The sequence below is a fragment of the Apiospora phragmitis genome, assembly GCF_038363925.1.
Source record: "Apiospora phragmitis strain CBS 135458 chromosome Unknown utg000010l:1.0-9815664.0:1.0-9183399.0, whole genome shotgun sequence".
Classification (NCBI taxonomy): domain Eukaryota; kingdom Fungi; phylum Ascomycota; class Sordariomycetes; order Amphisphaeriales; family Apiosporaceae; genus Apiospora; species Apiospora phragmitis.
In genome coordinates, this window is record NW_027117409.1 from 3,632,141 (window position 1) to 3,656,250 (window position 24,110).

The 24,110-nt window shown below is 51.5% G+C and overlaps 4 protein-coding genes across 4 annotated transcripts; 1 reads left to right on the top strand and 3 right to left on the bottom strand.

Moving 5' to 3' along the window:
• Positions 1–672: 672 nt before the first annotated feature.
• PG994_010905 (uncharacterized protein) lies at positions 673–2,849 on the bottom strand (the record flags this gene model as incomplete). The annotated part of the gene is made up of 9 exons (XM_066862314.1): positions 673–964; positions 1,064–1,327; positions 1,393–1,433; positions 1,491–1,668; positions 1,724–1,826; positions 1,890–1,997; positions 2,075–2,393; positions 2,636–2,742; positions 2,831–2,849. 9 exons carry the CDS (start codon positions 2,847–2,849, stop codon positions 673–675), a joined length of 1,431 nt encoding a protein of 476 aa, XP_066711424.1.
• A 3,251-nt stretch (positions 2,850–6,100) lies between these two features.
• Positions 6,101–8,274, top strand: PG994_010906 (N amino acid transport system protein; the record flags this gene model as incomplete). The annotated part of the gene is made up of 8 exons (XM_066862315.1): positions 6,101–6,391; positions 6,480–6,515; positions 6,650–6,699; positions 6,761–6,802; positions 6,857–6,998; positions 7,056–7,770; positions 7,825–8,030; positions 8,149–8,274. 8 exons carry the CDS (start codon positions 6,101–6,103, stop codon positions 8,272–8,274), a joined length of 1,608 nt encoding a protein of 535 aa, XP_066711425.1.
• A 1,620-nt stretch (positions 8,275–9,894) lies between these two features.
• Positions 9,895–12,609, bottom strand: PG994_010907 (RhoGAP domain-containing protein; the record flags this gene model as incomplete). The annotated part of the gene is made up of 4 exons (XM_066862316.1): positions 9,895–10,656; positions 10,710–11,944; positions 12,008–12,376; positions 12,456–12,609. The coding sequence occupies 4 exons, from the start codon at positions 12,607–12,609 to the stop codon at positions 9,895–9,897; spliced, it is 2,520 nt and encodes an 839-aa protein (XP_066711426.1).
• A 5,326-nt stretch (positions 12,610–17,935) lies between these two features.
• PG994_010908 (uncharacterized protein) lies at positions 17,936–21,126 on the bottom strand (the record flags this gene model as incomplete). The annotated part of the gene is made up of 4 exons (XM_066862317.1): positions 17,936–18,075; positions 18,130–20,485; positions 20,520–20,777; positions 20,899–21,126. The coding sequence occupies 4 exons, from the start codon at positions 21,124–21,126 to the stop codon at positions 17,936–17,938; spliced, it is 2,982 nt and encodes a 993-aa protein (XP_066711427.1).
• Between the last annotated feature and the right edge of the window lie 2,984 nt (positions 21,127–24,110).

Consider the following 24,110-nt stretch of genomic DNA (forward strand, 5'->3'; position numbering starts at 1 on the left):
ATGGCTTCAGGGAGGGGCGAAACAGCGGATGAGGGCCAACAATGAGGCGGTGATGCTCCAGGTTCCTCGATTAGTGGAGAATCTTTGGGCCTTTTGGGGGTTTCGTTCGGACCGCTCGGTAGTTGATACTCTGGTCGATACTCTCGTATGCCACCTTACTTGAATCCAGATCGGTGGGACTTTGATATGTTCTCCATTTGTGAATAGCAGGAAACCAACGAACAATTCCGCAGCGTAACCACTAGTCCGACGGGAATACAGTAATCACCACTCGGGAATAATCATCGCTCGATCTTCATGGCATGGCAGTGGGGATCCTCGGGCATGGCCTGCCGACAATTTATTACTGTATTATGCGGGGACCCGAGCGTTCAGGGCTTTTACTACCGGCGCCCTCGGTTCCGCGGCTTTGGCTCTATCGGGTCTGAGTTATACATGTAGCCGACTTCGGTTCCGGGCCACTGACTATATCGGATCTCATATATGTAGGATAAGGTAGCACGCTGTATCGAGGGGCTTCCCAGTGGTCGTTCTTTGATTGGAATCGACGACCAGTCTTTTACTCGCATTGAGAAATGCCTAAGTACCTAGTCTATGGGGCTGTTCGGCCTTACCGAAGTCGACATCACCATGCAGACGCTCGATCCTCATAGCCCCGGGCGTCCCGTGCATTTAATACATATATCGGAAGTCTGGATTTAGGTCGCCGAGCTCGCCCTTTTCGTACTCAGAGAGGCCGACGTTTCTAACTGCCTTTGCTCTTCGTCTGTTTTCCATCATGATGGCTGCAAGATATGCGGCGCAAGATGCGGCGCTAAGTGCAGTGAAAGCAACACCAATGGAATAACCCTTTTTGAAGTACGGCGGGTCGTCGAATGCGTACGTCGCTATGATGCCGCCGATGTTTCCAAATCCGATTTGCCAGGCGGTGCCAATGGACCGCCGGTGGTGACCAGCCAGATTCCTGCAGGCATCATGCAGATCAGCAAAGTGCCATCAGCGTGACACCGCCGCCGCCGCCACCAAGGAGAAAAAGGGGGGGGGTTATTTTCGTGCAACTTACATATTGAACCAGCAAACGGTGATGGGCATGGAACCGTAGATGCCCATGACTACTAGGAACAAAGCTCCGTATTGCAAGTCCAGATTATCATGGACATTAAGCAGAATGCCAAAACCAGCAAAGGATATAAGCATCGGTACCAGGGTGAACAGATAGCGGTGTCTGAAGCGGTCTGAAATCGCGGCAATCACCAAGGAGAAGACGAACGAGGCAGCCCACGGTGGTACTGATCGTAGTTGTGTCTGAATGGCGTTGTATTTGTAACTGTAAGGGGTCAGTAAGTACAGGATACACAACAGTTTCAAACGCTGATTCTGAGGGTTACCTACGTGGCAATGATAGTGGGTGCAAAAAAGGCATAGCCATACGCCTTGCACGAGGAGTCAGCTGTTTGTCCAAAGCAACATATGTCTAGACATAAGCGTACCGGGACAATTAATCCAAAATACATGAGGCCGCCAAGTATAACTCGGTAGTCCTTCAGAACAGCCCCGACGTCGCGCAAGCTGATCTTTCTTTCCGCAGCATTATGTCCTTGGTCGGCCCGTAAGCGAGCCTTGACGTATTCGCGTTCGTCCTCTTTGAGCCACATGGCTTGTTCGGGGCTTGAAAACACGTCAGTGTTGGGACCAAGGAGACAAGGTGGTAGGAACAACCCACAAGGATGGGAACGTGAACAAAAAGATCAGTCCGACGACGGCGGTGAGGGTGCCCTCAAGGATGAAAATCCAGCGCCAACCATGATAGCCGCGGATACCGTCCACTGCACCCAACAACGTCAGTGAGGGCTACCCCTGAATCAAGACACGCCAGAGGCCCTACTGACTTTTACCGATGGCAGATGCTAGCAGGCCGCCGAAGGCTCCAGCTAAACTGGTGGAAGAGAAGAACAGACTGTATCTTTTCTGCGCCTCGTCACGTCGATACCACATGCCTTGTTGTCCGTTTTAGCATTACACTAGACCAAATCGAACTACCTCTTTCGTGACAGGCAAGCAAATAACGACTCACTCAGGAGGTAGAAACAACCAGGGAACATTCCTGTTTCAAAGAGACCGAGAAAGAATCTGAAAACAATCAGTCTCCCTTGAACCGCAGTCGAGGACCCTGCACATACCTCGTTGCGAGTAAACCGGCATAATTCTGTACCAGGCCCTGAAAAATGGACATACACCCAAACCCTATGACACAACCTGACAGCGTAAATTGGATTAGCCAGGAATCCCTCGATACGGGATGGGCAACTTATCAAATTCTGGGCGTGAACTTCTTCAACAAGATGTTGCTGGGTATCTCGAAGAAGACGTATGGGACAAAGAACATTGTCAAGCTGCCTGAGCGTCAGAAAGTGGCCACTCAGAAAGAAGCGGTTCCCATGTGCTGTCTGGCTACTGACGCTGTGCTATACTGAACCGTAGAGAGGCCCAGGTCTTCGCTCAGGTGGAAGGAGCGGGCATTGGCAATGTTGACACGATCCAAAAAGGCCAAAAGGTAGAGAATGATCAAAAAAGGCATGAGGTGGAAGTCGATGCGAGTCACAATCTTCCTTTGCGTGGTATGCGGAGGACACACCACGGTCGTATCGTTGTCATATGGAAGAGCGTCATCGCTACCAGGGTGATAAGTGTTGTGAGTGGGCACCTCGATGGGGTGCTCGGCTTTCTCCTCCAGCGCGCTAGCTATATCCTTCAGGGTGAGTCTTGATATCCTGGGACGTCGCCGCTACTGCCGCTTCTCGGATGGGGGTTAAGTAGGTAAATCACGTACACGAAGCTTTTCCGAACATGTTGAGATGCAGTGGCCGAGTCAGAACAGGGATGTATCTGGAAGTAGCAAACAGCAAACAACACCAGATGAGAGAGTAGTAGATGAAGAGGGCTTTATATATGACTCGCTCTGGTGACCACGATGGCCAATACTAAACCCTTGCAAACTAGGTCTCGGCAGCATGCCCGGATCGGAGCGGCCAATGGCTTGCTGGATAACACCCCTCCAACCCTCAACACTAGCACCCTTCTCCCATCGAATCGCATTTGGACACCAATGTCTCGCAATTACGTCGGCGCCAATTCCTGATCCCACCCCCTACAGTTTATACAAACAATATTCTTTCTCTCTTGGGAGTCCTTATCCTGGTTGACAGATCAGAATCGAAACGAGGGGGACTCTGCAGTATCGTCTCAGCCTGTCTTCCCCTGCACAAGGAAGAGTCTACATGTAGACAGACATACCCAGCCAACCAGCCACGCACCCACGCACCCGTAAGCTAAAGCCGATCACGCAGCTGCAGGCCACATCGGTAGCTGTTCAGGGAGGGGAATCGAGGTCCTTCCCCAAAGGTTCATTCAGTCCACTGGTTCACTGGAGAGGCGATGGGATGATGGGGTATGGATGTGGGGTTTAGTTCGTCTCGTTAGCTCTTCTCCATGCTCGCTTACTCCTCCCCGTGAGGGCGCCAGCCGGCTTCCCATACAACGGAATTGGCCCGAGGCAAATCATGCCCGCTGCGCTCTTCTCTTCCAGATATATACCTATCATGTGTGTGTGTATTGTGCCTCGACCACGGTGCCGTACCACAAAGGCTACTTAAGTACCTAGGTAAGTAGCAAGTCTAGTGCTTTCGAAGTATTCGACGGCCGGATGCTCGGTATAACAGGACAGACTCGCGGTCAATTAAAAAGGAAAGGCAAAAGTTAAAAAGCAACTGGGCTGGCTGCATGAGGAAATTGTTCCGCCCGATCGACAAACAGCCCTAGCTGACCTGAATCCAAGGCCGTCTTTCACCTAATAGCTCTTACATTACCCATTATCACTTTGCAATCCTACATATGTACCTAGGTGCTTTAAAGAATTAGTATGTGGTATACTAGTAAGAACGGATGCAAGTACGTTATACACACATCTATTATTGGCATTGTTTTTGTTTCAGTCTGGCGAGCTTTGGACCACTTGGCCGCCATCTGTATTCATCAAATATCCGGATAAACGGATGGTGAGAGTTTACGCTGCTTCCACTTGTGGCGTAAAATCCACGGCTAGATTCTGCTCAACTTTCCGTCTTAATATTACAAGTTATTAATCTGGGCGGTCAAAGAGGCAACACTTGCGACTCGCGACCTCGGAAAAGTCACCCCCGTGCAATTCGAGGCCACCTGCAAGACAGTTTGTCATCCGCCGCAAGTTTACCTACATATTTACGTATTATATACGCTTAGAATATTGTGAAAGACAGAACATGGCCACCAAGAGCTCAGTGCAATGCACGCGCATGGGGTAACGTACCCGTGGTATACCTATACTCGATGAGATATCAGGCCATGGCACGTCATTACCATGGGTTGTGACTCGGGAGGTTCTGTCCAGTATGAAGAGTGGGCAATGCAATGATTGATGAAAGAGTGCGTGAATCATTCCCAATGGATGTAGATATGGCAGGCACCATCATAGCTACATGTAATCAGGTTCCTCATCACCCCGTAAGATAGAATGCACGTCCCTTCACTATATTCTTCGCACTTGACGTGACTCAATTACTGCACTCAGGCCGTAAGAGTGAGGGTTAGAAGAGTAAGAGCAAGATGAACCGAAGCCATTTCAGAATCAACGGGGATAGCGAGTGTATTAGGCAGTGTGTGAGGGACGCTCACCACCTGCAGTGACTGACCTTACGAGCAACGAACAATTGAGCCTCGGTCGCCGCTGCCCCATCTAATACCCGCAAGGTAGCCCTAGGCTCCAAACCTCCCAGACCGATCACGCAATTTGCGCCCCGAGTCTCTCGAGCCGCCAAACGGCCGATAAAGGTGGGCATTGGATCCTGTTGATGTCTGCTAGCCTTCCGGTAGTAGGTAGCCCATATACTAGGTTAGGTGGCTATGTACCGGCGCTTTCTTAGCAGGGGTAACTGTCGTCTACAGTAATCCATCAATTGACCGACGGTGTGAGTGATGACGTAGTGGCAGGTTAAGCCCTGGTTTTCTTAAGTGTAGGATTCGGGAGACGGGTAATATCAATACCAGCTGACTACATGTATCAATGTAAATGCAGCCACCCTGTTAGAGCATTAACCGATCCTGGGATCCTAGCACCACTCCAATGGTACAACGTAACACTGGACGAGACGAGCAGGTGCACTTCCGCCAAGGTCTCCAGCTTAGCCTCACGTCTTATCTCTGCTGATCCTTGGCGGACAGAGCAAATCGACGCAGTGAAATGATGAGAAAAATGAGAGGAAGCTTCGGCTTGTCCGTCCCGTCATTCAGTCTTTGATCTCCCTCCAGCTCTACGTAACTCGAGGCGCACTTTTTGCAGTAGGTACATGCACACATTAGATTCCCATGGGCAGTCACTTTTTACTTCCAAGGGTTATCGCGAGGCCCCCAATCCCCATAACCTACCAGGTAGACACCGAGAAGATGCTACTGCCATCCCGGTCGCTTTAGCCCATCCTCCACATGCACGGATTTTCGATTTTTAGGTGCAGTACTTCTAATAAGCTGTGGTTTGCGGCAGAATGCGGGCGCCACTCGGCCTTTCGACCAACGGCTGCACTGATCCAAGGGGGGGCGACGCCGCAGTACGCCGTTGCCATGATTGGACTATGCCTCCACCAAGGCAACCTGGGCGGTACTAACTAGCGCGTCATCTCATCCTCCCTCTGGGTTCTCTGTGACTCTGTCGCCCTTGGAACCTTGTACAGAAGGGATTTCCTCGATCTACGCACGCAGTGGGTGGTAGTGTGTACTTTATTCCCTGCCTGCCAAGTCGTAGTACAGTCGTACTCATTGGCTTGTGTCAACATGAGATAGATCGAAAGAAACCCCGGCTACTAAAACTCCCATTCTCCCAGAATTCGCGTCGCAGTCCCGGCCGCACCTCTCTCAACACACTTACCTCCCTTGGCCGGATACTCTCACCAATCTCGTAGCAAAAGGTGATCTGGTTGGTTGTAGCTCGAATCCCGACTCAGCTGTAACCCGTGCATTCCCAATTGCATCTCTACCTAATCCTCAGACGCCTCTCAAAACTCAATTCGCCATGATGACCGACTCCGCCTCTGGCCTGCCGTCTAAGGAGGCAGTGGACGAGCGCAGAACCGACGGTTACGATGCCGAGGCCACGACCCGGGATACGAAACCCACGGGATGGTCTGCCTGGTTCGGCGGTCCCATGGTCAAGATAGGGCCCCGGATTGCGCCCGTTGTGGCGCCTCTCAACGGGAATATGAACACTTCCGATAGCGAAATTGACAGCAAAGATATCCTGTTGAAGCAGATCGCAGGCGAAGAGAATTCGGCCATCCAATATCGTACCTGCAGCTGGCAGAAGGTTCGTCCAACTGAAGCTTTTTCTTGCCAATGCCGAGACGGCAGCCAAGGCATGGCACAGCGCTAACATGGTTGTGGATGGAGCGCAGACGGCCGCATTGCTGTTCTCCGAGTACATTTGTCTGGTGAGTAGCCCTGATCCCCATTACCAATTCCTCTCTGCGAAGAGTATGGTGGCCATTATGACAGTCTATAGATTGTTGTTGCGTCCCGCGACCGAAGCGCAGCCGAGGGCAACGTGGCTAACCCTGATGATTAGGCGATTATGAGTTTTCCGTGGTCGTACAGCATCCTCGGCCTCGTTCCTGGGTAAGCTTTCTTGGCTTTTGGCCATTTCTTGGCAGATCGCCTGATCTAACAACACCCTCAGTCTTATCTTGACTGTCGTCCAGGCATTGATCGTGCTATACACGTAGGTGTACCCCCAGAACGAAAGTTCATCACGGGCCGACACTGACCGGCATAGCTCGCTTGTGTTATGGGAGTTCTGCTTGAGGCATCCCGAGGTGCGCGATGTTTGTGACATTGGACAAATGCTCCTCTGGGGAAAGAAGTGGGCATGGTGGGCTACTGCCGTCATGTTCATCCTGAACAACACCTTCATCCAGGTATGTTGCCACGCGGTCCTGTCTACCCGTAAGCACAGGCTACTGACCATACGAAAGGGGCTGCACATTCTCATCGGAGCCAAGTATCTGAATACAATGGTGGGCCCGGACTCCTCCAGCGTCCACTGCCAAACCGTCGCGTTTGGCATCATTGTCGCCCTCATTTCTTGGATATGCTCGCTCCCGCGAACCTTTGAGATGCTCTCAAAGCTCGGCACAGCTTCTGCTCTCTTTACCTTCATCTCTGTCATCCTCGCTACTGTATTCGCTGCGATCCAGGCGCACCCAGCCAATTGGCACGAGTCCCCGGGGACCAGTCCCGCCACCGGAGCGGCTTTTGGCAATCCGATTGTCACCGCGATCCCCATCGCAGGGACGACTTTTGTTTCGGGGCTCAACGCATTCCTGAATATCAGTTATACATTTATCGGCCAAATCACACTACCCAGCTTCATTGCCGAGATGAAAGAGCCAAGGGATTTCCCAAAAGCTCTCTGGGCATGCACCATTGCGGAAATCCTCGTCTTCAGCATTGTGGGTGGCGTTACTTATGCCTACGTTGGCAACCAATACATGACGTCTCCAGCATTCGGCTCCCTAGAAGACCTGTACAAGAAGGTGTCGTTTTCATTCATGATCCCCACCTTGATCTTCCTGGGTGTATTATATGCCTCGGTCTCGGCCCGTTTCATCTTCTTCCGCCTATTCCAGGGATCGCGTCATAAGAACGACCACACCCTTATCGGCTGGGCTTCTTGGGCAGGCATTCTTTGTAAGTGTTATGGATTACAATCCCCTGAAGGCCATTTGCTGACTTTAAGGCAAGTGGCCACCTGGATCCTTGCATTCATTATAGCAAATGTGATCCCTTTCTTCTCATCATTGCTATCACTCATGTCATCGCTCTTCGATTCGTTCTTCGGGTTCATCTTTTGGGGAATTGCGTATTTCCGCATGCGGAAGGCAGACGGCTCTGTAGCTCTGCTCGAGGACAGATCGATCCGTGGTTGGTTCGAAGGGATCCTCAATATCGTGAGTATACTGCGACACGTCAAGGGCAACACGACAGGGAATACTCCCTGCTACCTCTTTGACGCCGGCCCCCTCCTATCATTTTTCTGGTTTCAGGACATACACTAATATGTTTAAGGTCATCATCCTTACCGGCGTTTTCTTCCTCACAGCTGGGACTTACGCCAGCGTTGAAGGCATTATCGAAGAGTTTGAGGCAGGCACTGTTGGGAGTGTTTTCCAATGTGCAAGCAACGGAATTTGATTTTTATGCATTATTTGACTACACAGCTTTGTTTTTTCATCCATGACTCGGGTCGGGACTCACGGATATACGCAAGAGCAGGATATACCAGCGCATTCACCCAAACGCACTAGCGGGAAGAAACACACATGGAGGGTTTTGCTTATGGGATACACGCGATGGGGTTTGGGTATTTCCCAATGGTTTGACTACATCTGGCACACGAGCTGTCCAGTATAGTAAATGCACACAGAAGCGACTCACTTGACCGTGGTCGCTTCGACATCATCGTCTTTGTTGCAACTGCATCCAGTGGATGCCTGACTTTTACCATGGATTTTGAGGATTAGACATCTTCTCAATCTCCCAAAAGACCACTACCGACCTATACGACCATCCACCACCCAAGAAATCCAGGGCTAACTTTGAGTACAGCAATCTAACCTTCTCCTTCTAGCTGGCGCCGGACACCCTCAAGAAACTCCCTTTACCTGCCTGTTCGGTTTTCGCATACCGCCATTTACCTGCCCTACAATCAATTATTCCATCCGGCATACGAGTCTCCGCTATTGTGGCAGTCGGCCCAAGATTAAGAAGATTAAGAAGTCGATGTGGTATTCACTAATGCTAGTAATTGATAAGGAGTATACGATCAGGTAGGTTCCAACCCTTCACCGTCTATGTAGTTTGCAACATGCCCAAGTCTGCAGTGTTTGAAGTTATGATGGTACTTATCTGTCTAATCTACTACACTTCTCACTTGGTCAAGAGATTGCCCAGAGAAAGTACAACATGAATTTGACATTTCTGTGACAACTTCTGACATGCACCTTTTGTCCTCGTATTCTTTCACCCCCACGTTTCTATGTTTACTTGGACTATATGGTACGACTCCTAGTAGAGGTTCTACTAAAGGCAGTAAGTAAACCCTTATGCTGACCACTATCACCAACCTGTATATTGTGCCAAAGTACACACTTGCACCCCTAATGTTAGTTTAAACTAATTCTGGCCGTATATTCGTAACACTGGTCCTCTTGAAGCCGAGGCGGTTGGTCTATAGACGAGACCTTTCTACAAATAGCATTGGGCATCCCTCGTCTCGTTTGTTTATCAGAGGACCATTACCCACAAACCCGACATAGTAGTAGAAATGGGAAAATGGGGGTGCCGACTCTCATGACAGTATTAATCTGGTGTTTTGTTTTGGTATAGGGTGAAAATCTCTCTCTCCTTCCTCTTTTTCTCAATTATGCGCGTCAACATCACTTCGTGTCCTGAGGGGTCTGGGGGGTATCCATAAGAGGGCAATAGGGCAGCCGTTCATTCCATCCCAACTTTTTGTTCAACGCTGCAACTCCTGTGCCTTGAAGAAGACAGCAAATCCGACCGACCAAACGACAACCAACAAGGAGGGGCCCCAAGAAAAACCAAATATGTTTAGAGAAACTCTTTAAAACCGCTTCGAATCATCCACCCAAAGAACTCCCGAGTAGAGTAAAAGCCACTTCGTGCTCGCTGAATCAGAGCAAACATGACCCATCCGACCCGAGAACCGACCCACTGACCTAAGCCGCAATGTCTCTTGTCTCACCGTAAATGACGGAGCCGAAGCCAAAATCGCGATAGAGCAGCATCTTCCTACGATGCTCTGGCCCTTTCTTCGTGTGTTGTGGGTACGGGCGGCGGAGACATAGGGAGGGGTACGTTCTGTGGTTGAACAGACTTCTGCGTCGCCTCTTCCACAGCGCTCGGGCCGCGCCTTTCCTCCTCCTCCCTCTTCATCTCAACGCTCTTGCCTCGGATCGGGAGAGGCCCATGGTTATAATCACCAGGGGGCGACTTGGTCCTCTTTTGGTCATGATTCTCCTTGACTTCGCGGTACTTGGTCTTGATCCAACCCAGCGGACCTCGCGCTTCGTCCCTGGCATCTCGGCTTCCCGCTTCACTCTCTGCTAACGTAGCAGCGATGTCGGATGATTCTCCAGTCCAGCTTTTTCGAGGACGATGACCGTGACCGCCACTTCCGACTGTGGACGTGCTTGTTTCAGCGTGACTATTGACCCCGAGGTTTTGGTTTTGGGCTGCTGCTGCGCTAGCTATTTCCTCTTTTCGCCTAGAAAAGCGCCAGCGACGCTTTCTTTCTTGTTCGGCTTGTTCGGCCGTCGGCGCAGGCAGGCTATCATATGCATGATCCAAGTCAGAGCCGCCTTCGTTGTAAGACGAGTGCAAAGAGCCTGGAGGGGAGCCTTTTGGCTTCAACGTCTTGACTGCTTCCTGTTGGGCGGGCGCCGTGTCCAGGACACCGGTCGCGGGCACTTGAGAGGCCCTCGGCGTAGGCTCTGACGGGGTCTCGGTGGAGGCACCGTTCTCAGTAGGACTAGGTTCCGGGCGAGCAGCTTTCTCAAGGGGTTAGCCTGTTCCATAGGATTCGCTGATTCGTAGGCAGGCGATACGGTGCCGTAATGAGGCAACGATGCAGTAGAGCTTTGTGCACTAGGGTTAGCACTACTAGGCAACCGCTTTTTCCGGAGCTTGTTCGGCTGCCGCTTCTCCGAGTCCGCTGCGGGCGAGCGCTGAAACAGGTTCGGGAGGTTCTTCTCACGGCCTGGAGTCTCCATCGGTGGCTCCAGCAGTCTGTCCTGACTCCGCCCAGCAGGATTAGCAGCGGGCATTAGTGTAGAGCCAGCAGTCGTCCGGGCCTTTTCCGATGTGTCGACGACTTCTTCCTTCACGGTCGGTGGGTGTCCGGCACTTAAACCAGCGGGAGTGGGAGACGCCGGATCGACGGCAACCGATGACGATTCGTGACGTTGGAAATGGGCAGACGGTATGTGCGGCGACTTCTTGGAAGGGACGGTATTGCTTCTTCCGAGACTACCACCAGGAGTTGTGGCCAAACCAGGGCTCCCAGGCGTGGATGCGCCGTTAGAATGGCGAGAATGCCTTGACGACGTCGAGCGATTTCGGCGGATTTTACCGTCTCGGCTGACACTATCAGCTGCCGCACTAGCATTAGAGGAAGATCTATAAACTCCAGACGCAGATCTCTTGGGGGCGGGTGTCGAGGGAGAAACAACAACAGGAGGGGCCGGTATGTATTTCTCAATCACTTGCTTCGTTTTTTCGTCCGCGGCGGTCCCGGGCATGCCGATCAGAAAATGGTCCTGATTCTCAATAAGAAAGATGATGACGCATTGGTTGAGGCGGTACTCCTCAGGGGCCATTGCATGGTTCGGGTGGGACAGCATGCCAGGCTGGAAGATAGCTGCCAGGTTCTGAGCCGTCATGCGATTCTCGTCGGCCTTAGCGGCGAAAACGGCCAACAGATCGAGAATGTATAAGAGCAACTGTCGGTTTAGTGGAGGCAATGCCTTGATGAGATCCTGGTACTGCTTTATGGCTTCAGCTTCATCGAAGTTGTCAACCAACTGGCTGCCTTCGATGTCGCCTACAGCTTGTTTGGTATGTCCTCGCAAGGGATCACGGAACTTCTCATAGAGATCAAGCGGCACGACAGGCTCAGGTAGGTCGTTCAGGTAGCGTCGAAGAACGTTGGCGGCATCATGCACCGTATATCCGTCCCATACCAGGCCTTTGCCATATCGGTCGGGTGAGTCGAATGCAACCTTGAGCTCCTTGATGCGTTTCTCCGACCCGCTGAGGCGGAAGATGCCCTCAATACCAGTGGCTGTTACGCAGTAATTATGAGTCTGTGTTTGTCGTTTAAATCCAAAGTTGGGCGGTGGCTTACCTTTCTCTTTCAGGAACACACCACATTTGGCTACAACTATGGGCACATAGCCATAGATATAGCTCTGGCCATTGTCATCAACAAGTGATATAGCAACATTGGCGTAGGTGATGCTTTGTCGCAAGGGTACACCAAATATGCCTTGCTGTCGGGCTTCTGTAGAGAACGAATAGTCAGCACAGGAGCCCAGCGTCATCGCAGCCAGAAAGCGTGGGCAGAATGTGCCCGAGTAAAATCCAATGTGATCAAGTCGCGACCCAGAAGCTAGCCTGCTTGCATTGCGATACTTCACCAAGCAAGCAGGCAGGCAAGCATACACAGGTGAGGTTGAAGGAACAGAGCGATGCCAAGGATTGAATCCAAACCAGTCTAGTAAGCGTCGCATCGAAACGACTGATATCCAGTGATGCTGGGCGAGTGCGAGGAAGAGTATTCATTTTTGCATTACCTTGACTCTCTTGGTGCCTCGACTGAAGCTGGAACCTTTTCCACCACGACTTCAAGTCTCGCTTGCTAGGCGGCGACGCAGCGTTGGTAGAAGCGGCTGGCTGGGCCTGTTGCTGGGGCAGTGGTTTAGACGGGGTCGCTGCTGCAGACGTCATTTCGTCGACAGTGACGCGCAAGTAAGCGCGATGCAGACGAGATCAAAACAGGCGTTGGGATCACCGAGTGACAACAAGCAAACGATGTCAAGTATTTGCGATTTGTATGTTGGAGCCCAAGGGCGGTTCGCAAGTGTGTACTGAATGACTTGGCTGGGTAGTCGAGTAGTCGCTACCGCCGTGGTCGCCGGAGAGAAATTGGTAGCCGTATTGGGCGGACGTTGGTGAGACTGCAATGCGACGAGGCGCAATGCGACCGGTCTGAGTTGGCGGTGCTGTTGGCGAAGCTGCTGTCTTTGCTATTGGTTTGCGACAAGTACCGGTGCTATTCATTCGGAGGGACGAGAGGATTCCACCGCAAGGCTGGGATATAGAACCCCTCGGCGACGATCAGATGGGGGGTGTGCTTCTGTATAGTCAGGTACGTGCGTGAGTGAGTGAAGTTCGTCAGGTGAAAGGACTGAGTGAGACGAAAAGTCGAGGATGATGGAACCAGTGTCGCTATTTTTGGATTGACAGGACTGGAGGTGACGCGAGAAGAACAAGGCCTGTCTATGCTGTTGAACTGGTTGTGTGGTACATATGGAAGTAGGCAAGTAGGGTGGTGGTGGTGGTGGTGGTGTGTGTGTGTGGGAGCGAAGTGCGACGGATCGATTGAGTGGCAGTGGGAAGAGCGGTTGCTTGCTTCAAGACAAGAGACGGGCAAGACAGGCAAGAAAGGCAGCAGGCGCGCGCTCTCTCTTTCTTCCACCGGCCGCAGCTCAGGTCCAGGTCCAGTTCCAGGTCCAGATTCAGGTCAGGATGCAATGAAGGAGGTATAGAGTGTATGTACATACCTGCCTCGTACTTGACGACAGCCGTGCTTGACGACAGCAATTGGAGATTGCGACTCTGTTTAGGCACAGGGCTGGGCCTTTGCCGTGCTTGAGAGCGTGCGAGCAAGAGTCTGGAGTCCAGAAAATAAGAGGGCGGGGGGGGGGGGGTCGAATGCACAATGATTTGACGGATGGAGGTGATGGTAGCGTACATACATACATGTAATCTTGGGACCAACTTCGGGAGACCAAGGCCAGACGAAGCCCCAGAGGCCCCAGAAGCCCTGGCCCAGGCGCCTCGATCCAGGCTAGCCACCTTCCAATTGCTACCTAACTAATGTACGGGCGGTATGCACCATACCAGACCTAGACCGTGGATTAGACTTGGTTCACTCACTGACACACAAATTGATGAATGTCCACGTTACCGCACTGTATGCTGCATCACTTCTCTTATTATTCCAGTGTCTGTCTACATGTAGTTCAGCTGACGTACCGGCCTGCTTCTATCAATGGCACCCCTCTCGAAACAAAGAAACAGCAATATACACATTACATTACATACCGGGAATCCTACCTACTTTTTGGATGCCAAGCAAATCCTCATTTCGGTAAACCGTCCAGATGTGAGTGTCATAGAGTTTCAAAGGCCCTCGTGGTATCTCGTGTATGCAGGTCCAAAACTCTGCCCATAGCTTTTTCGACTTCCTCTTTGCTATGTCGACCATTATAATAATTGTTAGAGTTGATGCACTCGGCAGCTATGTGTATAGGAAGTACGTTGATGATTATACATGAGTGAGTGTTTGTTTGCCCCTGCATGGTGCCTTGCCTATCGATATACACTTACATGCCCATCCCGTGGGCAGCAAGAGGTAAGCGGCGCTCTCTCTCTCTCTCTCTCTCTCTCTCTCTCTCTCAACTTCAGGCCTCTCTCCTCTCTCTCTCAACTTCAGGCCTCTCTCTCTCTCTCTCAACTTCAGGCCTCTCTCCTCTCTCTCTCAACTTCAGGCCTGTCTGTCTCACTACATCCTTCCCACCTCACGTGGCTCTACTAACTAGTAGTTTTTGACACCAATCAGCTTCAGCCATCTCATCTGGTTGTCACTATTAGCTGGAATGGGAGACGAGTGGGGGAAAGAGAGAGAGAGAGAGAGACAGTTCAATGTTCCCATTTCCACATCGCAAACGTAACCTTAAAAGCCACATGCTTATTTCATCATTATTCTCTTTTTCCCCTTCATTTTCATGTCTCTTGAAACGCCCAAGTACAGTAAGATCAGCCAGGCGGTGTACTGTGCAGACTGGATGGGTGTGCATCGTCATACAAGCTTGTAAGTTGGGTAGTATTGAAGCCAGGATTCGACGGCTCTGCCACTGTCGGCTGCCGAAGACAGCGTTGATCAGGAACACAAATCTAGGAAAATCGTCTGGGGAAGGCCATTGATAACAGCGGGGGCCGACACCGAACCCAGAAGCACATGTGGCTTGACAGGGTTGGAAATAAGAACTCCTGGCCGTCGTTTTCAAGGCATTTTTGAGTTTGGGTTCACTCGCAGTCTCTCACACACGCAGTCCTCATCGGAAACAGTCCTACTTCATTGTGATCCTCAAAATGGACATTTGTTGCCCTCGCATGGTCACAAAGAGGTAAGAAAGGCCATGCATGCATTCCATCATTGGTCTGCTGCACTGCCGACTTCCGTGGGAAAGGACTTGACGTTTCCGAACACCACCAGGCACTACTACTCTGCTATGTGGGCTCTCGATTCAACTTAGTCGACGGCATCTTCCATCCTTCCACCCTTCCACCCGCCTCCTCCTTCGCTATGCACTTGAGTTACAACCCGTATGCACTCAGTGTGACCATGGGTTTTCATTGGCTCACAGTCATTCGTTACCTGGTGTTGCCAGTGCTAGGCTACAGGCAGGGGGGGCTTGGGGGGTTAGCATGCGCATGCATACTCTGTACACGCACGCGGCACACAGACTCCTATGCTCTCTCCTCTCCTCACTCAATCACCTCTCAGTGGAGGCATCTCAACCCATTATGGAGAAATACAGGCGTCATTTTTTTCAGGGTCCCCAGCCTCGTCGCACACAGGACTTGGCAAGTTGGCCGGCCCCTCATTGTCGACTGGGGATCATACGTCGCAGATGACGTCTACCCTCTCCTCTCCTCTCTCTCTCTCTCTCTCTCTTGGCTCTCAGCTACACAATTGATTGAATGGCACATGCGAGGAAAGCTGCCTGTCCAACGCCAAACTGCGTGCGGCTCGCAAAACGGCTTCCAGCTTGCACAGCCTTAGGCCAAATGCAAGTTCGCACAGTACAGAAGCTCTTCGGTCTACTGGTAACAGTGCAGGATCATGTACACACGCACACACGCTCACAATTCACTGACGAACGAGAACCCTCGGGTGTTGCCGAGAGACATACCGTACTGTTAGAGGCGGCAGGCCCCAGAGGAGCCCCCCTCTGGTCTTGGATATTGGGGCTGACCTAAGACGTCCCCCTCGAGAAAAAAAAAAAACCGCCGGCACATGCACCATGACAACAAACTTGCTGCAGACGACAGACGAATTCGGTGCGACTCTCCGGTTGATCCTACCCGTGTCGGCACCTAATAGGACGACATCATCTTCTTTCTTCCTTGTCGTTTGGTGCCTGTGATTAAGCTTGGAATCTACCCGTCTTGCCGCCGCTCGCCAGATACATTGATAGATGATAGATCTCCTACCAGCCTCTGCCCAATGTCCGTCGGCCCCCCCTGGCTGGTAGCAAATACAATAGTAACGTGGATCCTGGGATCCTATTATTAGCAACTGTCTTGTCGTGTGGGACTTGTGAGCATCTGCATACAACCCGCAATGCAATGACCTTTGCCTCGATCGTGTGTCTGCGCCACAGAAATAAAGGCACGACCGTAAGACGACATTAGGCTTCCGTTCCATTCGGAGGGTTCAATGTGAAATCAATCGTGTGTACGCGACTGTCAATCCAGCTCATGGAGAACCATGGATCAGACATACGAGGTTCTTGTCCTTGCCAAACTCGAAAGAAAGAAAAAAAACTTGGAATTCACCCTGCCGGAATACACCCCAAGACGCATATGCATGTGGAATTGCTGACTAACCTACCCTTACTCAAAGTCAGTAGACAACTATGGAGATACGATGTTTGACATGAACTTGGTACTGGTCGCCCCGCCAAGTTGGCAGTGCAGGTGAGCACGCGATATCTGGATTTCCTCCAATACGATGCGTAGCTTTGGGTTTGGCTGGCTGAGCTGTAGGCGGTCAACGCCTACCCCAGCCTCCGAGGCGATAATCGAGAGGCACAGCGCCCGCGTCAGTATTGCAAGTGGCCCTGGAATTGCTTCCCCGGAGAGTTTTATAGGATCTTCCACAGGCACCGTAGGCATCACGTCGCCAGCTTTTCCACCCATCCCCCATCACAACAAACATCATTACCAGTTGATCAGGGGATCCCAATACGAATCCGGGAATCCATATTACGTGAAGAGACATTGTCGGACATATTTACCAAGGACTGTTAGATATGCCTAGTTTCTAGAGTATCCGACACGAGCTCCAGGGGAGTTTGCTTCTTAAGTAGGTATTCAAGCACACTGATGAGTATATAGGGGGAGCGAACGTGTCGTAAGGGAACAGACTAGAAAGCCGTATCCATGGAAAACACATTGGACAGGAACACGCAGCATAATGAGGTTGCATGGGTTTGATATTCTTCTTCATTCGCTGGTTTGACCATGCTCACTTCGAGCAGATAGCAATCTCTGTCTCTCATCTACAATGGTATGACAACCACCAGTGCCGTGACCCCTGACCATCCTTCCGACCAACCCAATCAATGAATGTACACACAAAAGCCGCCTTTCATACAGGGCGTAGAGTTGCGAGGCCACCCCGTAAGAGTAGGCCAGGGAAAGGCTGGCTGAACAGTTGGACTGGTCCAGTGAAGCTTTCCATTGCTTCACAGCCATATCCGGTGCTACACCTCTACTAACCTACAGGAAGTAGAGGTTTCGAGTGCAGGACTGTTTGCTCACCAAGCATGCTGACCTACCCCTTGGGCGGCATGAAGTGAACAAAACCAAAAGCAAACCATGCCATGAACCGCCTACCGCAATGATATACCATAGAGGCCTGTATACTGAACCCAGCGCGCCAACGTACAAACAGACTCCCCTGATCCAATTGCGTTGAGCAGCATAACCCCTGAAAGACGCCAGACCCATGACTCGAGTTGCGGTCGACCTTATGAAACGCCTCGACTATGAGAAGGGGGAAAATACAAAAGTTAAACCTAAAAAAAATAAAAGCAACCAAACGCCACTGTATGTGCCCTTTAAAAAACAAGACCGAATGAATTCTGTGCGAGAGTCCGGGTAGAACCTGCGCCGTTTGTGGATATAGCAGCCGCGGGGCGTCGAATAAAATACTGTTGCAGTCTTTATGCATATCGTCGTGAGTCGTTATAGAATATTATCAATATGTTGGAACGCTTCGTGGCATAATTTCGCCGCTGCGCTTCCTTCCGAGGCCCTGCTGTTCAGCCTTGGAGGCATTTGCAATTATTTGCAATTTCTTTTGGAGGGACGACAGCCTGACAGAGATCATACGTATCACTAATGACAAGTTAGCATTCCATGTCAATGATCTTATTAGATGCAAGCACTTACTCTTTTGAACGGCTTCTTGGTCGTCCGTATCGATCTCTGACGCGCCCTCGCGAGTAACGACGTCAGCGTTGGAGGTCGTTGCACCACCACCTAGTTTTCGTGGAGACAGTCCTTCGTCATGGTCAAGGACAGCTTCGAGCATGCGTATTGCCGTAAGGTACGAGATCTCGCAACCCTGTAAATCCTCGTTGGAAATCTCGTTGATGGCAGCTGTTCGACTCATTTCCAACGCTCTGTCATACATCAACTTCTCGGCACTTAAACCAGCAGTCAACATGACGCCGTCGGCGCCAGAAGTTCCCATTGATGTTGATCCGAGGTAGTGATTGTTGGGGTGACTGGGATGATCCGCAGGCAACTTGCGTTGAGCTTGGATTAATTTCTCCCTCACCAGGTCGGCCTTCTCCAACGTTTCGTTGAATCGCTTGCGTACCCATTGAACGGCCGAGTTTATCCTTACAGCGCAGGTTTGGACAGTGGGCGAGTCCCGAGTCACGTACGCTGGAGTATTGCCATCGCCCTTGCCTTTCCGCGTCCACCAAATACCAGCAATATCCATACACCTCGCAAGCAGTGTCAGGGCCTTGACGTAGAGCACAAGCGCTTCCTCTGAGAGAGCAACCTCGGCCTCGACAGTCAGGCCGTCATCGTCATCCGTAGGCACTTCATCGGCCGGAATACCGCCAAGTGTACGATTTGATGATGGTGTGAGAGGCATAAGCTGCTTCAACTTGACCTCGGCGAATCCCCAAACACAGTCACTTCTCGTCGCATAATCTTCAATCCCCTGGGCAATTCGGACATCTTCATCCAATACACCGCTTTGGCGCCCATCCGTCAGAAGCGCAGCGGGCGCGGCCGGCGTAGGATACGTCGGGAACGGGTTGTATAACGGGGGCGATGTTCCTTTGCCGAGCAAATGAGCAGGGTATTTAAAACCAAACAATCGCAAGCTGGCGTCTTGAATGGCTTTCGAGATAACCGACGTGGTAGAACTAGGACTTCCAGACAGATTCTTGTCATAGGACCCCCGACGATAGTGATCCGGTCTTTGGCTTCCCTGGGCAATCTGAAGAGCCTTAGATCGTTCTGCTGGTATTGCCCCAGTGGTAGAAGTAGGAACACCTTGTTGTGTTGCTCGTCGCACAATCTGACCGGCCTTTGGTGACGAGGTACCAGCCTGTGCACCCTGGGCAGCTAGTTGGTCGGCCAATGCGTTTACTTCTACGTATCTCTTCTCAACAACGACATAATCTCGCTCAAACGCGATTTCTTGCGCCGCTCTCTCGCGTTCATCAGCCGCAGCACTCTTACCCTTTGACTTGTAGGGGTATTCTCTCAAAGCCGATGGAGGTGAAGGCTCGTCATCTCGCTGATATCGGTTGAGCGACGCATTAGATAGCCCGCGTCGGCGTCGATCCTCTAACAGTGCTGGTCGGCTAGGTGCTGACGTTGAAGGAATGGCCTGCGGTCTTCTAATACCAAGACCAGGCGCTATATCGTTCCGCGGTGAGGACGACATTTGTGGAGCGCCACGGGCGGACTCGTCGTTGCCTGGAAACTCGCTTGGGCTCGCCAGAGGTGAAGACCGTAGTGGTTTCTCACGAGGTGACGGTGGAGTGCCTTCTTCCCGCCCCGCATCGGGTTCACTGAGACGATGTCTACGAAGGAAAGATGTCCGACTGGGGCTTGGCTGCGGCTCGTCGGTCTTGGACGCAGCTCTAGCATCCCTCGGAGACGGCCTCTGGACATTCGGTATATCATCCTCTACCAACCCGGGTATGGAGCTAGTCACAACAGGGTGGTTGAAGAAGTTTTCAAAGCTCAGCCGCTCGACAGGGTTGCGCTTCAAGAGAGCCCGTATCAAAGATTTCAGATCAGAACTCACCTGACAGTCTTTTGAGAATCTAATCTGATCTTCGGCATTCTCAATTTTCCTTAATAATTCAACGTGGTTACTGGCCCTGAAGGGCGGTTTGCCGGACACCATCTCATAGAGCACGGTCCCGACCGACCACAGATCGGCCTTGGCATCGTAACGCTCGTAACGTAAGATCTCTGGCGCCATGTAAAGAGGTGAGCCACACAGCGTCTCTGCCAGGGAGGTGGAAGGCAAAACACGTGCAAACCCGAAATCAGCCAGCTTCAGCATGGGCAGAGACTCCAGGCCTGCAGCCGGTATTAAGGAGTCGTGACTAGCGCTCAGAATCTTAGGCGCTTCCTTATTTGTCGCTCTGTACTGGACTGACGGGAGAAGCAGCAGGTTTTGGGGTTTGACATCGCGATGCACAAAGTTTCCTTGGCGGAGGAATTGGAGAGCACTAGCAAGCTGCTTCAAAAAGTGTCGATTGACGACCTCGTGGAGACCAGCATTCGGAACACTGGGGTACTTGCGAGCCATCTCCGCAAGTAACAGGATGTGTGGCCAGTTTCTCCCTCTTCTTAATGAACAACGACAAATCGCCCAGTTCACAGTATTCCATAATGAGGTTGATGTGGGTCGAAGATTCGATGCAGTCATGGAGGGCAACGATGTGAGGATGGCGAAGCTTCTTGAGGATCTGAATTTCGCTATACAGATTGTCCTTGAGTTTTTTGTTCAATCGTCCAAGCTCGACCGATTTGATAGCGACGAGGGCACCTGAAGTCTGTCGTGATGATAACTGTTAGCGCATGCCTCTCTTCGAAGTGGGCGAACGCCATGACTCATAGCCGGTGCTGGATGAGCAACAACAAAACACAACCCCCATACGAGGCAAATGCCCGCACTTGTGCCCAGCACAGCATGACAGAATCTTGCCAGTAGTGCGCAATGTGGTGATACCAGGCTGGGACAGAAGCAGACTTCAAGGGAGGACCAACCTGATGCTTGCCAGAATAGACCTGGGCAAAGCTGCCTTTGCCGATCTCTGCGCCGATGAGGAACTGGCCGATGGAGTGATCGCTCGCCCTCGACCGTCGTGAGGCGGACGAGCCTGCCGAATTGCGGTCCGCCATGGCTTCCTGTGAGTGTATTGGCCAGGACAGGAAGTGCGGTTGACGAAGCCCGTAGGCTTATAAGAGATCCGGGGAAGATACGGCGGCTCGGGGTATCGTCATGTGCACAAGCAGGTTGTGTTTAGTGGGGAGGATGGATGGGTGGGATGGAAGAGATCCCGACGATTGCGCAAGGCGGACGGAGTACGATGATATCGAGGAATCCAGAGGAGGAAGAAAAGAGAAATAGAAGAGGCAGTGAGATGTGCGCACCGCCTCGGGGAGCTAAGACCTCATGGATGATGGATGGTACAGAGCACGGTACGGGTCCCGGACGAGGGTCGTTGGTGAAGCTGAGCGTGGGCGCCAGATGATGGAGGTACCTGGGGTGAAGTACCGTAGCAGGCGACCCAGGTTTGGCTTCCGATAGGCCGGGGATACCTGGGCGAGGGACTGAAAGGCGGGGATCGGCTGATGTGGCACTGGCGGATCTCTGGCAATCAACTGGAGGCTCGAATATGGCAGAGGCGCTTCCAAATCCAAATGAAACTGCAAGCAATCAGCCTGAGGCGCTGGGTTCTGAGATTAAGAGGTTAGTCGAGAAAGTAAGTAAGAAAAGAAGGGAAAAGAACAGGTGAAGGAGTTCTGGGAAGGTGACTCTTGAGGGAAGGATGTAAGTGATGCGCCTTTGATTGAGAGAGATAGAGAGAGAGAGAGAGGTTCAAGGGGCCTGGTGTGAGTGGGTAAACAGCTAGGCCGTTGGTAGAGAGACGGTGATGTGTACAGCAGGCCAATACCGTCTGGACTGACCGAACAGCTTTGCCCCGTTATCCAATCAATGGCAGTCCTAGACTGAAAGGGGAACACTCACTTGTATCGTGTGCTTGCAGTATGTGGTCGACGGGCTGGTGCTAGTGCAGGTGCGACTAAGTATGCATGTACCGTTGTTAGTCTCAGACTACCTACCTCCCTACCTTTTGCCAATGCGGTTCAAGTATGAGGTGGTAGTAGTAGTGAGCGGAAGGATCGTTTCGCTCGCAGGTATGTGTGATGCATGTAGGTAGTTTTGGTTAGATAATTTGGACGCGAAGGCAAATATGTATTAATAAAATTTACACAGTAAGTAGGTTTGGGAAGTATGTAGCTACATCATATGTGCAAATCCAGCCTGCGAATTGCGCAACGTCTTATCCTTATCCTCCAAGGCCGATAGCCATCTGAATATCGATGTGACGAAATGACTCGAGATGACACAAACCGTATCGAGGAAACTCTGATCAAATAAGCCAGGTAATTAGCAACCGAGTATATGTAGCTACAGAGCAGCAATTATTTGTATGATTTCATGGGAAATGGATGCAGCAGTACATTGCCTACCTACCTACCTAGGTAGGTAGGTATACGGTAAATCTATCTAGGGCCAGGGATATCTACCAACGGATAATTCTATTGTGGTCCGGAACTAGCCACAGGAGAGATTCTACACTAACTAAGTAATGGAGGTGTGAAGGTGTTTCGACTTTAGGTGAACAAGATCCATTATCTTTGTTGGGGATTATCTACGAGTGACAACTCATGTTGGAAAACGATAGCCGGCGGAAGACGTGCCATGGCATTGGCATGGGCGGTTACTGTACATACAGTACTGTACTGGGCAGCTGGGGTCGTTGGTTTGGGGTTTATGCCGATCAAATCGAGTCCTATCCAGGAAGTGGGCCATCGCTTTAGAAGGGGGAACATGAAAAGAAGGGTCTATTGCAGTCTAGTCCCCATTGGATACTCAGGGTACATGGCACTCTCAAAACAGGTTGACGATTGGAAGACCTCCCAGGCCTTCTGCCCAGGCTCCTCAGCAGAAACCTGGAATGGTCCAGGTTGGCTGGATGTTGAATGAGTAACCACTTAGCTTTCGGGGCATTCGACGAATGCTGAGCAGGCGTCAAGTCACGGCATGAAAATCGGGGCCTGTTGGATTCATGGGCTGACAGAGGAGGGTGATGCTATGCTTCATGCGCTGTGAATGGCTCCAGGTGATGTATGCCTCGTGACACCTCCATTCGATAAGGGAGACCTGGAAAAACGGCTGATGCAATAATGCTGCCAGTCACCCCCAGTCACCCCCAACCGCTCAGCAGTTCAGTCAATCCTCCGCCGATAACGTTCACGTTCACGTCCACGTCCACGTCTTCCGCTACAGAAATGTGGACTAGCTAAGGTAGCAGCAGCTGGCGTGCATTGATAAGGTACCTGGCTGGGCTGTACTGCATGCTAACCTAGGACAACTAGAGATCTGCTTATCGGCCCCTATACTGATGCGTGAGGGATGTCTCCATCGCCAACGAGGCCCACTCTGAGAGAGTTTTGGGTACACCACCTGGGAGCCCAGATCTGATACTGATACATACATACGGTCAGTTGGTTACACGTGTACCCTGCAGCACTCTGGACATCGATCCCGATCGGGACTGCGTTTTCTCTTTTGTTCTCCGCCGTGTTCTGGACCAAGACGTTTCGATGGGGAGTGTTGTTTTAGACACTTGCCCGGTTCATCCCATACCGAGGCAGAGATCCCATGTTTCTACACTTTGAAATCATGTACAGTAGCCGGATTCTGTTCAACGCATGCAGCGGAACCGGGTTCGATAAGCGAACCGGGCCACCTGCATATACTCAGGTATGCTGGTGTCTCGGCGAAACTCGCGTGTCAGTATGTACATGCTTAGGTTGGATAGTAGTGGCAGAACTATAAAACCAGGAGCCGTCATGAGATACGAGATAGTTCGTTCGTTCCCATTAGAGGCCTACCTGAGCCAGGTATGGCGTAGGAGGCAGATAGTACAATCTGCTCGTTGGGGAGAATTCAGGGTCCTCGGAAGGCCGGTGTCGGTCAAGGCCGTTGTCGCCCCAATAAAGAATGGCTCACGTCTACTGTTTGCAGTCCGAACAATTGATTTGTTTGTTGTTTGTCACCCCTCCCCCCCCGTGTTCCAAATGGGAAATGGGTC